Source organism: Hyaena hyaena, unplaced genomic scaffold (assembly GCF_003009895.1).
Source record: "Hyaena hyaena isolate Hyena2069 unplaced genomic scaffold, ASM300989v1 scaffold_332, whole genome shotgun sequence".
NCBI classification, from domain to species: domain Eukaryota; kingdom Metazoa; phylum Chordata; class Mammalia; order Carnivora; family Hyaenidae; genus Hyaena; species Hyaena hyaena.
Genome location: NW_024080964.1, coordinates 153879 through 171635, shown reverse-complemented (window position 1 = coordinate 171635; position 17757 = coordinate 153879). Strand labels below are relative to the sequence as shown.

At 36.3% G+C, this 17757-nt stretch overlaps 1 protein-coding gene across 1 annotated transcript in view; it reads right to left on the bottom strand.

Annotated features, from left to right (window-relative positions):
* CCDC88A (coiled-coil domain containing 88A) overlaps positions 1-17757 on the bottom strand; it is a 141801-nt gene that overhangs the window by 43987 nt on the left and 80057 nt on the right. The window contains exons 12-15 of the mRNA XM_039249199.1: positions 17452-17596; positions 6877-7061; positions 2455-2592; positions 599-1669 (exon numbers count right to left, since the gene is read on the bottom strand). Of these exons, the coding sequence (XP_039105130.1) occupies positions 599-1669; positions 2455-2592; positions 6877-7061; positions 17452-17596 (1539 nt within the window). The remainder of the gene's footprint in view (positions 1-598; positions 1670-2454; positions 2593-6876; positions 7062-17451; positions 17597-17757) is intronic.

Here is a 17757-nt window from a genome sequence, read left to right as displayed (position 1 = left end):
TCTTAAAGTTCAATCTGATTTGCATTCTCAGGCTTAGAGAGCATAGTTCATAGGAATTTGGAGTCTGAAAGATCTGGATTTGAATCCAACAATCCAACTTTGCTATTTATTAGCTGAGTGTCCTGAGTAAGTTACTTAATATCTCTTTTGCTTTCTAATCTAATGGGGATCTTATCTATAGAGGATTAGCTGTAAAAATTATGTAAATAAATACAATTTCTGAAGTCCTTAGCCCAGTGCCTGGCATATAGTTAGCATTCAATAAATAGTAGCTATTATGCTTCCTATTACACTTTAGAATTCAGTAAGTCTTGATCAAATATTTTAATATTATTTTGAAATAAAACATAAAATTATAATGTAATAAGTGAGATACCACATGGAAACCTTATACTACGATATCTTAAAAATAAAATAGGCATGTACTTCTTGGTATAACAAAAGTAGGAAAATTCAGAAACTCTAATTCTAAATCCAAATTTCTACTTTGGACCATAAGCAGATGATGTAAATTTCTGATGGATTCCAATAAAACTTAACAAAGCCTTGAATTAAAAATATAAAATTTTTTTCCTTAAATTTAGGTAACTGTATTTACCTCTCGTAATGTAACTAAAGTTTTTATATCAATAGTTGCTCTTTTCACAAGCTCCTTATTTTCTTTCTCTAATTCTTTCAGACGAATGCAGGATTCTTTATAAATACTGATCTCTTTGAAAAGAGTTTTGTTTTCTTTTTCCAAATTTCCAATTTTCACATTATTTTCTTCTAATGTGGTATCTTTTATTTCTGCTTGTTGTCGGAGTCTTTTATTTTCCTTCTCCAGTTGCTTCTTATCCTTTTCCAGTTGAGAAGTCTCTTGCTCTAATGATTTATTTTCTTTTTCTAGCTGTTCTAGTCTTTTGCTTGATATTTTTAACTCTTCTAGGTTTTTCTGCAATGTTTGATTTTCCATCTCTAAGTCTTGTAGCTCACTCTCTAACTGCTGAATTTTTTTATTGCTATTTTCTAGAGCTTTCTGTAGTCTTTGATTTTCTGTATCTAAACCCTGGTAGCTAACTTCTAAGCGTTCTGTTTTCTTGAAAGATGCTTTCATGAGTTCTAAACCCTTCTTAAGCTGCTCTTTTTCACTTTCCAGTTCTTTATTTTCTAGTTGTAGCTGAGCCATTTTCATGCTTGCACACTTCAAAGATTCCACATTCCTTCGTAGTTCTAAGTTTTCCTCATCTAGTTGGGAATTCTCTTTTTCTAGGGATTCTAACTGAAAAGTTAGGTTTTTAAAGCTATCTAATGTCTTTTTCAATTTTCTATTTTCTCTTTCTAGCTCTGAATTTTCTTGTTCTAAGGCCTCAATTTTTTCACAAGTAATTTTTAAATTGGTTATCTTTTTCTGTAACAATTCATTTTCTTTCTCTAGATGATGCAACTCATTTTCAAGTTCTTCTGCCCGTTCTCCTTTCTCTTTAAAATGTTCCAATTCTTTTCTAATTTGTCTTTTTTCAAATTCAATCTTGCTTAACTTGCTACTTGTTTCTTTGATAGATTCATGGAGAACTTTATTTTCTTTTTCAATGTCTTTCACCCTTGCTTCAGCACTTATCTGGGACCGCTGTCTCAAAGAAGACACAGTTTGATTCAGATGTTCATTTTCCTGTTCCAGTATTTTAATCTAATTGAAAAAAAAAAGGAGAAAATTAAAAATGTAAATTAGCATAAACTAAATATTTTAAATTACAGTTTTTCCAATTGAAAAATTAAGTGAAATCAGAACATAAAAGAGTGCTAATATTTTTAATTCTGAGAAGTATTTGTCACAGACCACTCTGTACATGTACTTCCAGGTCATAAAAGTTCTGTCCTTAGGGAGTTCATAACATAAAGAAGTGGTGAGGAGAGCTGTATTTAATATTAATCAAAGTGATCTTCAGATTATATAGTTACATGTTTCAAATTCAAATAGGAATATAGGTGAAATGCACACACATATCTCTATGAATATAAGCTTTTATTTTCATTAAATGTTGCAATGTATACACAAAGAATTCTTAATAAATATGTGCTATATTTTATGTGTATATATGTGGGTGTGTAAGAATTCTAATTTGGAAAACATCAAGAAAACAAAATACTCTGGAACACTTGAAAACTAATTTTTTGTAACATGGCCTAATTTTGGTAAACAATCTCCTGAGAACCTTGTAAAAATACAGATTCATGCTTAGCTCTAGAATTTTTATTCTGGAGCTCTATAGAAACCTTTATTTTTACAGGTAGCCTGAGGATTATACTTGGGTAATAACAAATCATATTACTTCTAAAAAAGTAATAGAAACTGTAAAATAGCAAGTCACTCAATATATCCAGTTCTCCTTAAAGCATAAAGTGAGAATGCCTAACTTTAAGTAGCTAAGTAATAGAATTTAAAATACATTGCTTAATAGGAAATTTATGAACCTGTCTTTCCGAATTTTCTCTAAGTGTTTCAATTGTTTTTTCAAGCTGAGCCTTCTCCTTCATTAGATCCTTGCTTAAATTCTGACAATTCTGAAGACTTTGTTTTTCTTGAATAATCTCATTCTCAAGAATTTCAACCTAGAAAAAATTAAATCAAAAAACAATGTAACATTAAATATTTTACAACAATGGAAACACGTCAAAAGATAATCTTGGAATAAAAACTAAAACACAATTTTGATACTCAAATGGTAAAATTTAAGAACTGAGTAGAGAAATTCAATAACATTCCATGCTAATTTTAACAGCTATATAAAATATTCAGACATGACTATCTTTTTTCCTCTGCATCTATGAAGGACACATTTCTACTTCTAAATAGAAAAATAAATCCAAATGAATATATGATAATTATGTACTATATGAAGACTGCACAAATTTTATTGAAAGACTCTTCTGGCTTGAGGAAACTTATAAAGTAAAATTTTAATCACAGCCAAGTAATTTCAGGGAAAAAGGAAGAAGAGAATATAAAAAGCATGAATAAAAGATGAGAAAAAGGTAAGTTTAATGAGGAAACGAAAGGAATTAAGTTTAAAAGGGAAAGAGAGGCGTCTGGGTGGCACAGTTGGTTAAGTGTCTGACTCTTGATCTCAGCTCAGGTCTTGATCTCAGGGGTTGTGAGTTGAAGCCCTGCATTGGGCTCCACACTGGGTATGGAACCTACTTAAAAAAAAAAAAAAAAAAAGGAAAGAGGGAGAAAAAAATAATAATGGAGGAAAAATAGAGCTGAAGAAAACTCAGGTAAATGTGATAGTCTAGGTTTAAATTTATTTTCAAACATACATTTCAAAGATATGATCAAGTATGTGGTTAATAAGCATAAAATAGCAAATTCCAGTTTAAATTATGCCAAACTATTGATTTTCCCATTATTATATAATATATTCAAACCAAGTAATAAAGGAAAATAAAAATTTAGCTACATAAAATATTCCACTTCTACTTAAATCCTTATATCAACAGTGAAAAAGTCTTGGGCACCTGGGTGGCTCAGTTGGTTAAGCATCCAACTTCGGCTCAGGTCATGATCTCAAGGTTTATGAGTTTGAGCCCTAGGTCAGGCTCTGTGCAGACAACTCAGAGCCTGGGGCCTTTTTTGGATTCTGTCTCCCCCACCTCTGCCCTCTCCCACTTGTGCGCTCTCTCTCTCTCTCAAAAATAAACAAAAGTGAAAAAATCTTTTAAACGAATAGTGAAGAAGTCTAATTTTAATAGTCTTTACATAAAGCAAGCTGAATTTTTCTATTTTAATATCAATGGAAGATAACCACATAGGGAACACAACATTCTAGTAATATCTCAAAAGCATCAAGTTGAATCTTTTTTTTTTTTTTTTGACAGAGACAGACAGCACATTGAGTGGGGGAGGGACAGAAAGAGAGGTAGAGAGAGAATCCTAAGCAGGCTCCACACCACCAGTGCAGAGCCCAATATGGGGCTCAAACCCACAAACTGTGAGACCATGACCTGAGCCAAAGTTAGGAGCCAGAAGCTTAACCCACTGAGTCATCCAGGTGCCCCTCAAGTCAAATCTTTTCCAGTTACTCAGTGCAACATGTTCAGGAAGCTTTTAGCTATTAATTAATGATCTGGTTCTCCCATTAAAGACTGAAATATATGGGTAACAGTTATTTAATTAAACTCATTTGTTGTCATACATCAGTGGAATTCAAGTAAAACAGTTTACAAAAGATACCTTTCATATAATGAATTTACAAAACAATGCTAGAATCACTAAAAATTTATTAGAATTCAAAGCTAATTTTAAAACCAAATTACAAATTCCAATCCCAATTATATAGAATGACAGCCAAAATAAAACTGTTCCAAGTTCTATTTAGTTCTAATTCACTTCTACTTTTTACACTAAACTGGTTATAAAATGCTTATTAAGATTTGGTTAATGAGTTAAAGATGATGCAAAAATGTTTTAAAAGACTAAAAATCTGGCAAGACAATCAAGGAATCTATTTGCATAATATAAGGCAGTGGTTCTCAAGGCATGGTTCCAAAAAAGCGGGAATACCATCACTCAGGAATTTCTTTTTTTTATTTTTTTTTAATTTTTTTTATGTTTTTATTTATTTCTAGGAGAGAGAGAGAGAGAGACAGCGTGAGCAGGGGAGGGTCAGAGAGAGAGGGAGTCACAGACTGAAACAGGCTCCAGGCTCCGAGCTGGCAGTCAGCACAGAGCCCGACGCGGGGCTCGAAACAACGAACCGTGAGATCATGACCGAAGCGAAAGTCGGACGCTTAACCGACTAAGCCACCCAGGCGCCCCAGGAATTTCTTAGAAATGAGATTTTTTTGCTCCTATTCTAGACCTACCAAATTAGAAGCTTCTGGGCATGAGGCTCAGAAATTTGTATGTAACAAGTCTTAAAGGTGATCTTGAGGCATAGTGCAGTTCAAAAACCACTGGTTTAAAGATTAGGGAGATTTTCATAACTGGATCTAGAAATCCAGAATCTAAAGAAAAACCAAACGTGGCTGACTACATACAGAAATAATAACGAATTCATAATGGCTTATGTACAAGAACATTTATTTCAGTATTGTTCACTGTGACCAAGACCCAGAAACATGTGCCAGGGAAGAGATGTGATAGGAGATATTCATGATAAAAAAATATCATGTATGTTGTCATGATATGATTCTATTTATCTACAATATGTATATGTGTGTATGCAGAAAGATACTAAAAAATAAACTACTTGGCCTATTGCACAACTGGAATATTTCTGTTGAACCAAAACCTTGTTCACATTCAGGTTTCAGAGTGCTTAAATTGTGGTCTCTAAATACCATTTCCCACTAAAAGAAACAAGGGCTTTTTGGAGAAATGGCTGTTTCCAGATCTGGGGCAGGAAATGTTTAAGAAGAGCTGAGTAACAGCAAAAAGCACAGAGGCTCACAAGGAGTGCTAAGACTGTGTCACAGGGATTCAGGAAGCAGGTTAAAGAGGTGGGAAAGTTAGAAAAACAAATGCAGTAGGCTAAAATACTTCAAATATTTTTAAATCCATGAATTCATAAAGACTATTAAAAAAAACCTCACTCATTAATTATCTCAGGAGGATATGAGAAAACTAATTCATTACCAGGAAACTGGTAAATAAAAGAATCAAACAGTCACCCTGCTTTTCCCATGAGAATTCCTGAGAGTAAAATGATAGTAGTTGTTTTTTTAACCAAATTTTATTTTTATTTTATTTGTTTATTTTTAGAGAATTTGGTGGTATTTTACTTATTTTGTTTTTAAATATTTGTTTTTGAGAAAGATTATGAGCAAGGGAGAGGCAGAGAGAGGGAGACAAAGAATCCGAAGCAGGCTCCAGACTAGATCTATCAGCACAGAGCCCAGCGTAAGGCTTGAACCCATGAATCCATGAAATGCAAGATCATGACCTGAGCGGAAGACAGTCACTCAATGGACTGAGCCACCCAGGCGCCCTTAAGCAAACCTTTTCCATGACAACCAACATGACAAAAAGAGACAGCTAGACATGTACCTCATGACTGAAACAGACTCCTTGACTAAAAACTCAGTTTGAACCTGAGTAAGCCTACAGATAAAAGACGACCCACAGGGAACAAAAGAACTTGCTAAGGGACATAGAGCAAAATCTAGACTATGGGAAAACTACTAAACAACCTGGTTGTTTCAACAGAAAAATTACCAATTAAGGAGTAAACCGGGCACCTGAGTAACTCAGATGGTTGAGCGCCTAACTTCAACTCAGGTCATGATCTCACTGTGAGTTGTTGTCAGCCTGTCAGCACAGAGGGCTTCAGATCCTAGGCTCGCCTCCCTCTGCCCTTCCTCCTGTTGCTCTCCCCCCTCCCCCCAAAAAATGAAACAAAAGAGCTAACCTTACACTAAAAAAAGACTTAATAGACACATCAGTTGATTGAATGTACTAATAATCTTAGTTCAATTCATATTTTAACAGAATGTAGAAAAAAATTCCAATAGACTTGGAAACTGAAACGCTAACCAAACTCTATTAAAATTTTCAATGTGATGTCACTGTTCTTGTTTTAAAAAAATTCCTCATTTTTTAGGGATAAATAAGGTGATATTTATTGGTGAAATGATACCATGACTAGGATTTACTTCAAAATCCTAGTGGTTGTGGAGAGAGCAAGCAAAGGCAGAATTAAGAGCGGCTGTAAGTTAATAATTGCTAAACCTGAATGAGCATAGGAGTTGATTCACTTCACATTTATGTTTGAAAATTTCCATAAGTTAAAATAATATTGCGAATACATTAAAAACTGGAAAATAAATGTTCTAACACAGGGCTATTTACACTTTTACATATATTCAACATTACATTAAACATTGATTTTTATTTACCTTTTTACTTAGTCTTTGATTTTCTTTTTCAATTTTCAGGATTTTGGAAGTGTTGCCTTCTGCAGAATCCATAGTACTCCGAAGTTCTTCTACAGTTTTTGTCAGACTCTGGTTTTCCATTTCCAACTTCAATAACTTACTTGATGTTAACTCACTCACTTCATGGCCCAAGGATTTTTGTGGTGCTATAATAATGACAAATACTGTCGTTGGTAAAAACGATATTTACTCATTACTATTTAAAATAATGACTGCAAATGTACTACATCACCTGGTCCATAACTTTATAAAAAATTTATAGAGTTATATAAGATAGACATAATTAAAAAACATAGATAAAAGATGAGTAAATCTTGAATTTTTAATGCACCCACAAGCATTCTAGAGGAAACAAAAGTACAAAACGTAGACTGAACAGACTAGAGTTTTCAATACTAGTTCCATAAGAAACTGCTTGACAATACTCAAGCCATTTTAACCACAAAACTCTCAGACTATCTGTACAAAATATGGTTATTGCTCTGTATTCTCAAATAAGAAGTATAAAGCATGTCCAAGCCACATCTTCAAAAATTAAAGGAAAACAGTCTAAGGGGGAACAAAAATCCTAATTTCCTAATCCTGATTCTGAGAAAGTCAAGACAGTATACAATGGTTATCTTGAAAAAGTCTTTCTCTAAAAAAAGAATCCCTGCTAAACTTGAGTGTAGAAAGAGGCATTATACCATTTTGCCAAAAAACTATGATCTCTAAGTCGATTTCAGCATAACTGCATTTTTAAAGTAAGAAAACTCAGTTTCTGGTTCTATATATGATGTAAACCCAAAATAACTATTCTTAATAACCCTAAGGCAGATTCATTAAATATTCTGATGATATAAAAATTAGGATTTAAAGTGAAATATGATACCTAGAATTCATATTGAAATCCTAGATTTTAGGAAGGAAAATGGAGAAGTACATAAAGGCATTCTAAGTCTATCTATTTTTGTGTATGTTTAAAATTTCCATCATTTTTTTTAGAGTTTATTTATTTATTTTGAGAAAGAGAGAATGAACACAAGTGGGAGAGGCGCAGAGAGAGGCAGAGAGAGAATCCCACACAGGCTTTGTACTGTCAGCACAGAGCCCAATGTGGGTTTTGAACTCATGCTGTGAGATCATGACCTGAGCTGAAATTAAGAGTCAGATGCTCAACCAACTGAGCCACCCAGGAGCCCCAGAAATTCTCCCATCATTAAGTAAACACACACACACACACACCAACATACCCCTACAAGCACACGTCCTTTTCAAAATTAGGTATGGTAAAATATCTTCCAGATTGTAAATAAAGAAAGCCACAATTCTTCTTTCTAGCTTTTGTTCCAGGTAGCATATTATTAATCTTTTATCAAAAAATGGTACAACATATAGTCACTGAGTTTTTAAATTCTATTAGTTGTCCAAGTCTTCTTCAGTAAAGCTTTGCCTGATGATTTGTTAGACTACAATACTCAATATACCTCAGTAATACTTTCAATACTATCACTGCTTCGTTTTTTAAGTTTATTTTTATTTGTTTTGAGAGAGAGCTAGAGAGCAAGCAGGGGAGGGGCAAAGAGAAAGGGTGACGGAATCCTAAGCAGGTTCTGTACTGTCACGGCAGAGCCCGATGTAGGGCTTGAGCTCACAAACTATGAGATTGTGACCTGAGCCGAAGTCAAGAGTTGGACATTTAACCAACTGAGCCACCCAGGCGCCCTATCACTGTATTTCAAAGAGGTTTCAGGTCAGACTATAAAGAATTAAAAAGGATGTTTATAAACATTTTTAAAAAATAATCTCTATGCCCAATGTGGGGCTCAAATTCAAGACCAAAAGCTGCATACCCTATCCACTGAGCCAGCCAGGAGCTCCCTTAGAACACATATTTAACAACATGGGAAAATGTCTACATTATAATCTTAGGTGAAAAGAAGAACCTGAATTGTGTATACAAACTGATCTGATGACGTCTAAAATAGCTATTTGCAGAAAAATTCTGGAGGCCAATTTTTTTTAAATGTAAAGTGATTTCAGAAATGATCAGTAACTGTAATTTCTTCCTTTATATTTGTCTACATTTTGCAAATTTTCTGGAAAGCAATTATCTTACATAGTTAAAAAACAAAAAAACCCCCACACCATAGTAAAACAAATATTCAGATATATGACCCCAGCTAAGATAAACTGCAGAACTGTGATGATGATACTGATAATGATGATGGTAATGATGAGGAAGATGATAAAAATAATAAACAGTCAAATGCCTACCATTTACAAAGTACTCTATTAATGGCTCCATAAGTAGTAACAAATTCAATCCTCACAATAATCCTACAAGGTACATACTATTTTATTGTTCCCATATAACAGATGAAGAAACTCTTAACAGTGTAATTTTAACTAGAAGTAGAAAACATTTAAGTCTCAATTGTTTTCTTTATAACTCAACTCACAAAACATACAATAAAAAAGTTCCACAGATATTTTAAGTAATGTATCTCAGAAAGTTCACTGTCTGAATATCATCACTTACTGTGTATTTACATAGGGTCCCAGAATTTGGAATTAGGTTCTCACGTGTAAAATTAGGAAAATCCTAATGGTAAAAAAATATGATAGGTCATCTGTAGAAGTAATTATCCTATCAACACCAGACTATAAACTCTTTCAGACCTAGGTCTATCTCACCATCATATCTGCAGAGCTGGGTTTAATACTTTACACGTAGTACATGCTTAATATCTGGGAGGAAGGAAAGCAGGTGAAATAATCTAATACTAGGTAACTGAGGAATTCTGGAACTAATATAATGCAAATAAATGTGACCTGGGCATAATTTCAATAACGTAAATAGTATCAGCATACACAAAGCTATAACCCTAACAAGGAAAAAAGAGCAAAACTAACAATTTATCTGACAGTCTTTTTCATCATCTCTAGGGTACAACTGAGTTGGACTGGTTGGTACATATAGCACGAAAATGGAGAATACAGACGAGGAGCCAAGATGGCGGAGAAGTAGGGAGCTCCATACATTTCACTCACCCCCATCTCTCAAACGGAGAAGGCCTGAAGCCATAGGAACTCTTACAGAATCCAGGAGTTTGGGAGGAAAAGGAGACAGAGTCCGCTGAGAAAACATAACAGTGTGAGTGCAAACTGGGGAAGATAAAAATGGGCTGGGACCAGAGACACGGAGGGAAGGGAGGGAGCCACCTTTGCGGGGAGCCACATGAGTTGAGGGGAAAAGAAAGAGTGGCCAAAATTGCTCAAGAAACTGTCCCTGTCCTTGGAGAAGAGAAAAACCTCTGCTGGCGACACAGAGGGATCCAGTTTCCGGCTGTGCAGCTGACCCTGAGCAGGACGCACTGGTCCCAGGCGACAACAGGAGAAACCGCTCCTCTGCTCACCAGCATGACCCCAGGGGGGAAGTGGCGCGCCTGAAGCCGAACTGCTGCTCTTCTGGCTTGGCTCGATCCCCAGTGGGGAGGCAGCCAGCTTGAAACTGCTCAGAAGGACTCGGCCTGCGGGTTTATATTTCGGGTGGTATCAATGGAGCGTGCAGACTAAGATCTGGAAACGAGGTGTGGCTTGGGACATAGAGCACGGCCCACCTTGGCTACGCCCGCGGCACAGGGAGATGGACCCAAAAGAGTGAGTTGCAACGCTTGGTTGGAGAAGGGACTGGGGCACCACCATTTTTCTCCCCACAACCACCAAGGCGGGACCTCAGGGAGCCGCCAGAGGGATGAGTGGAGGCTGTAACCTGCCTACACCAAACCACGCCCATCCCCACTAGAGAGCTGCTTTTTATATTTTTACCAGAGCCCATGGCAAGGCCAACATGGATGCACTACCATGATTAATTCTAGATCAATTCTTTCTCTTCAGATATTTTCCCTTGTCTCATTCATATCCCTACCCTCTGCTGGAATGGGCACTCTGGTCACTGGTTTGCTTAAACAGTCACATTCAATCCATTCTCTAGATGTATATTCTACACCTCCACTGCTACCTTTTTATCTCTCTCTCTCTCTCTAGAGTAATCAGACAATATAGTTTCTCTGAGTAACATTATCTACGTTTCTTTCTCCTCCCCTCTTACCATATTCTCCTCTATCTCTCTCTGAATTAAGCCTCTTAGTCTCTCTGCCTAGTCATTTCTCTTCCAATTTCGCTTCCTCCCCACCCTGTGATTTCTCTCTTTGTATATGCTCTTCCATCAGCACTGCATACACCCGGCTCTTTATTTGTAGCTGGGAATTCTAGTTTAATGCTTTTAGAGTGGCCTTTGTCTTTTGGGGTTTTTTTTTCTTTTCTTTTTTTAAAAATTTTTTAATTTTAATTTTTATTATTTGTTTTTCCTCCTTCCTGTTTTTTATTCCCTTCTTTTCTTTTTCTTTTTCCCTTTCATTTTGGTGTTTGTTAGATTTGTCTTTACATTTGTGTGCCTTTGTTCCCTTGTGTTTGTCTGTATTCTTTTCCAGGGACACCTCAAAAAACAAGACAAAGTACACATGGTGGAGAGTCCCAAATACCACAAGTAGGGAAATAAAATAACCAAAGTCTCAACAAGAGAGATCAAGAGACACCATTCAAAGAACACTTCCTGAAAGGACAGGCCCTGAACAGTCAAAGAGCCTTCTTTAATACAGCAGGACTCGCAGGTGCAGAGTGCATAACAAGCTTTTAAAACTAAAAAGAGACAGAAAGTTAGCCAAATGATGAAATGGAAGAACTCTCCTCTAAAGAAATTCCAGAAAGAAATGACATCTAAAGAACTGCTCAAAACAGATATAAGCAACATAACTGAACAAGAATTTAGAACCACAGTCATAAAATTAATCGCTGGGCTTGAAAAAGACATGGAAGACATCAGAGAAACTATGGCTACAATGACTATGGAACTTAAAAATAGTTGTGATGAATTAAAAAATGCTATAAATGATATACATAATACAATGAAGGTGTCCAAAGCATGGATTAAAGAGGCAGAGAGGAGAATAGGTGAATTAAAAGACATAACTATAGAAAAGTAGGAAGCCAAGAAAAAGAGAGATAAACTGATCCAGGAACACGATAGGAGAGTTCGAGAGCTCAGCGATACAATCAAATGTAACAATATCCTTATCATAGGAATCCCAGAAGAGGAAGAGAGAGGGAAAGGTGCTGAAGGAGTCCTTGAACAAATTATAGCTGAAAACTTCCCCAATATGGGGAAGGAAACAGACACTGAAATCCAAGAGGCACAGAGAACTCCCCTCAGATGTAACCTGAATCGATCATCTGCACAACATATCATAGTGAAACTGGCAAAATACAAGGACAAAGAGAGAATTCTGAAAGCAGCTAGGGAGAAAAGGGCCCTAACATACAAAGGGAGACCTATCAGAGTGGTTACAGACCTACCTACTGAAACTTGGCAGACCAGAAAGGAATGGCAAGAAATCTTCAATGTGATGAACAGAAAAAATATGCAGCCAAGAATCCTCTATCCAGCAAGCCTGTCATTCAGAACAGAAGGAAAGATAAAGGTCTTCCCAAATAAACAAAAATGGAAAGAATTCATCACCACTAAACCAGCCCTACAAGAAATCCTGACGGAGACTCTATGAGGAAAATATTGCAAGGAATGCAAGGTAGCAGAGACACCACGACAAGCATGAATCCTACAAAGAACACAATGACTCTAACGCCCTATTTCTCAATAATAACACTGAATGTAAATGGACTAAATATTCCACAATCAAAAGACATAGGGTAGCAGGATGGATTAAAAAAACAAAATCCATCTATTTGCTGTCTACAAGAAACTCATTTCATTTTGTTTTATTTTATTTATTTATTCATTTAAAAACCTTTTTTAATGTTTTATTTATTTCTGAGAGAGAGAGAGAGGCAGCCTGAGCAGGGGAGGGTCAGAGATAGAGGGAGACATAGAATCAGAAGCAGGCTTCAGGCTCTGAGCTAACTATCAGCACAGAGCCCGACGTGGGGCTTGAAGCCATGAATGGTTAAGATCATAACCTGAGCCAAAGTCGGACGCTTAACTACCTGAGCCACCCAGGCGGCCCAAGAAACTCATTTTAGACCTGAGGACACCTTCACATTGAAAGTAAGGGGATGGAGAAATATATCTCATGCTACTGGAAGTCAAAAGAAAGCTGGAGTAGCTATACTTATATCAAACAAACTGGACTTTAAAGTAAAGACAGTAACAAGGGATGAAGAAGGGCATTATATAATTATTACAGGGTCTATCCATCAGGAAGAACTAACAATTATAAATGTCTACACACCGAATACGGGAGCACCCAAATACATAAAACAATTAATCACAAACAGAAACAATCTTATAGATAAGAATGTGCTAACCGCGGGGGACTTTAATACTCCACTTACAGCAATGGATAGATCAACCAGACAGAAAATCACTAAAGAAACAAAGGACTTGAATGACACATTGGACCAGATGGACATGACATATTTATTTAGAACTCTGTATCCTGAGGCCATGGAATTCACTTTCTTCTCAAGTGCGCTTAGCACATTTTCCAAGAAGGATTACATACTGGGACATAAAGCAGCCCTCAATAAATATAAAAGAATTGAGATCATACCATGCACACTTTCAGATCACAATGCTATGAAAGTGGAAATCAACCACAGGAAAAAGTATGGAAAACCTCCAAACACATGGAGGTTAAAGAACACCTTACTAAAGACTGAATGGGCCAATCAGGTAATTAGAGAAGAAATTTAAAAATATATGGAAGCAAATGAAAATGAAAATACAATTGAAACTCTATGGGATGTGGCAAAGACAGTCCTAAGAGGAAAGTACATTGCACTCCAGGCCTATCAAGAAATTAGAAAAAGCACAAGTACAAAATCTAACAGCACACCTAAAGGAACTAGAAGAAGAGCAATAAGAGCACCCCAAACTCAGTAGGAGAAGAGAAATAATAAAAATCAGGGCAGAAATAAAAAATATAGAAAACAAAAAAACAGTTGAACAGATCAATGAAACCAAGAGTTGATTTTTTGACAAAAAAGACAAACCTCTAGCCCAGCTTCTCAAAAAGAAAAGAGAGAGCAAAAAAAAAAAAAAAAACAAAAACAAAAAACAAAAAACAGATAATAGTTTATTTGCAAAAAAGAAAAAAGAAAAGAGAGAGCACCCAAATAGACATAAGCAATTATCAGGAAATACTATGAAAAATTAAATGCTAACAAACTGGACAACATAGAAGAAACAGACAAGTTCCTAAACACACACTCACTACCAAAATTCACACGGGAAGACAGAAAATTTGAACAGGTCTATAGCTAGTGAAGAAATTGAATCAGTTATCAAAAATCTCCCAACAAATAAGGGCCCTGGGCCAGATGGCTTCCCTGGGGAATTCTACCAGATATTTAAAACAGAATTAATACCCATTCCTCTCACACTACTCCAAAAAATGGTAATGGAAGGAAAACTTCTGCACTCATTATACAAAGCCAGCATCACTCTGATTCCCAAGCCAGACAGAAATCCAGCAAAAAAAGAGAACTACAGGCCAATATCCTTGATGAATACGGATGCAAAAATCCTCAACAAGATACTTGCAAATCGAATCCAACAGCACATAAAAAGAATGATCCACCAAGATCAAGTGGGATTCATTCCTGGGTTACAGGGCTGGTTCAATATTCACAAATCAATCAATGTGATACATCACATTAGCAAACTAAAACGTAAAGACATATGATCCTGTGGATAGATGCAGAAGAAGCATTTGACAAAATACAGCATCGCTTCTTAATAAAGACCCTCAAGAAAGTCGGGATAGAAGGAACTTACTTAAACATCGTAAGAGCCATCTATGAGAAGCCCTCAGCTAACATCATCCTCAATGGGGAAAAACTGAGAGCTTTCCCCTTGAAATCAGGAACACGACAGGGATGTCCACTCTCACCACTGTTGTTTAACATAGTGCTGGAAGTCCTAGCATCAGCCATCAGACAACAAAAGGAAATAAAAGGCATCAGAATTGGCAAAGAAGTCAAACTCTCACTTTATGCAGACGACATGATAATCTACATAGAAAATCTGACAGACTCCACCAGAAGCCTACTAGAACTGCCATGAATTCAGCAAAGTTGTAGGGTACAAAATCAACGTACAGAAATCAGTTGCATTTTTATGCACCAATAATGAAGCAATAGAAAGAGAAATCAAGAAACTGATCCCATTCACAATTGCACAAAAAAACATAAAATACCTAGGAATAAACCTAACCAAGGATACAAGAGATCTGTATGATGAAAACTATTGAAAACTTATGAAGGAAACTGAAAAAGTCACAAACAAATGGAAAAGCATTCCATGCTCATGGACTGAAAGAATAAATATAGTTAAAATGTCATTACTACCCAAAGCAATCTACACATTCAATGCAATCCCAATAAAAATTGCACCAGCATTCTTCCCAAAGCTAGAACAAACTATCCTAAATTTTGTAAGGAACCACAAAAGACCCCGAATAGCCAAAGTAATAATGAAGAAGAAAACCAAAACGGGAGGCATCACCATCCCAGACTTTAGCCTCTACTACGAAGCTGTCATCATCAAGACAGTATGGTATTGGCACAAAAACAGACACATAGACCAATGGAATAGAAGAGAGAACTCAGAATTGGGCCCACAGATGTATGGCCAACTAATCTTTGACAAAGCGGGAGAGAGTATCCAATGGAAAAAAAGACAGCCTCTTTAACAGATGGTGCTGGGAGAACTGGACAGCAACATGCAGAAGAATGAAACTAGATCACTGTCTCACATCATACACAAAAATAAACTCAAAATGGTTAAAGGACCTGAATGTGAGACAGGAAACCATTAAAACCCTAGAGGAGAAAGTAGGAAACAAACTCCTTAACCTCAAACGCAGGAATTTCTTACTTGACACATCCCCAAAAGCAAGGGAATCAAGAGCATAAATGAACTATTGGAACTCATTAAGTTAAAAAGCTTCTGGATGGCAAAAGAAACAATCTATAAAACTAATAGGCAACCGACAGAATGGGAAAAGATAGTTGCAAACGACATATCAGATAAAGGGCTAGTATCCAAAATCTATAATGAACTCACCAAACTCCACACCCAAAAAACAAATAATCCAGTGAAGAAATGGGCAGAGGACATGAACAGACACTTCTCCAAAGAGGACATCCAGATGACCAACAGACACATTAAATGATGCTCAGCGTCCCTCCTCATCAGGGAAATACAAATCAAAACCACACTGAGATCGTACCTCACGCCAGTCAAAGTGGCTACAATGAACAAAGCAGGAGACTCTACATGCTGGCGAGGATGTGGAGAAACGGGCACCCTCCCACACTGTTGGTGGGAATGTAAACTGGTGCAACCCTCTGGAAAACAGTGTGGAGGTTCCTCAAAAGATTAACAATAAAAGTCCCCTATGACCCAGCAGTAGCACTGCTAGGAATTGACCCAAGGGATACCGGAGTGCTGATGCATAGAGGCACATGGACCCCAATGTTCATAGCAGCACTCTCAACAATAGCCAAAACATGGAAGAGCCTAAATGTCCATCAGTGGACGAATGGATCAAGAAGATGTGGTTTATCTATAAAATGGAATACTACATGGCAATGAGAAAGTATGAAATCTGGCCATGAGTAGCAACATGGATGGAACTTGAGGGTGTTATGCTGAGCCAAATAAGTCAGGCAGATAAGGACAGATACCATGTTTGCACATACAGGTGGATTAGGAGGAACTTAATGGAGGACCATGGGGGAGAAGAAGGGGAAACATAGTTGGGGAGAGGGAGGGAGGCAAACCATGAGAGTCTTTTGAATGCTGAGAACAAACTGAGGGCTGATGGGTGTGGTGGAGAGGGGAAGGGTGGTGATGGGCATGGAGGAGGGCACTTGTTGGGATGAGCACTGGGTGTTATATGGAAACCAACTTGACAATAAACTACTTAAAAAAAAAAGAAACTGTCTTTAGCAGCATATGAATAAAAAATTGTAACTTCCTGGTGGAAAAAAAAATGAAGAGTACATATATTGATGACAGTAGCCATGAAGATCCTTAACTTGCTTTCTTCTGGCTATATACTCACCTAAGAATCTTCCCACTATGTTTTGACTTCCTATTTAGGTTTGTCTATAGTTAAAGAACACAGTGACCAGCTAATATGACTTATATATTTTATTTAGCAAATGGTTTTATTTCTCAAAATAAATAAACTTGGTATCTCAGTTTCCTATGATGTTAATATGAAACAGTGCCTAAACAACTGATCAAATCTGTTACTACACTCATAACGTTGAGCTGTAAGATGTGCAAAGATAAGAACAAGACCCAGGAATGTGGACGTAAACACACTACTCTGTGAAATTTTATCTAGGAAGACATCTGGGCTCTTAGACATCTCTGGTTGGGGAAAATAAAAAAATCCCAAAATGTAAACATAAATACAACTTCATGTATTCATCTGTGCATTTAAATTTAAAAAATATTGGGAGTACCTTCAGAAAGTTCGCTAGTTCTAGATATTTGTTCCAGCTCCCAGCCAAGATGTAATGATTCATCCATACTTTGTTTCTGTGCCATTTCCAATGTCATATTTTCTTCCATTAATTCTTCAATCTTTTTTCTATCCATATCACGTTCCTTTTTTATTGTCAGGGAGTAGGAAAAGAAATGAAAGCTAAGAAACAGTACAATTTCAAGCTAAATATGTTCTATGACTTTAAACTTTTATTTGTCAGAAGCTGAATAATAATAAAGGATATTTTTTGAGTTCCTTAAAATTTTCAGTTTGAAGGCAATAA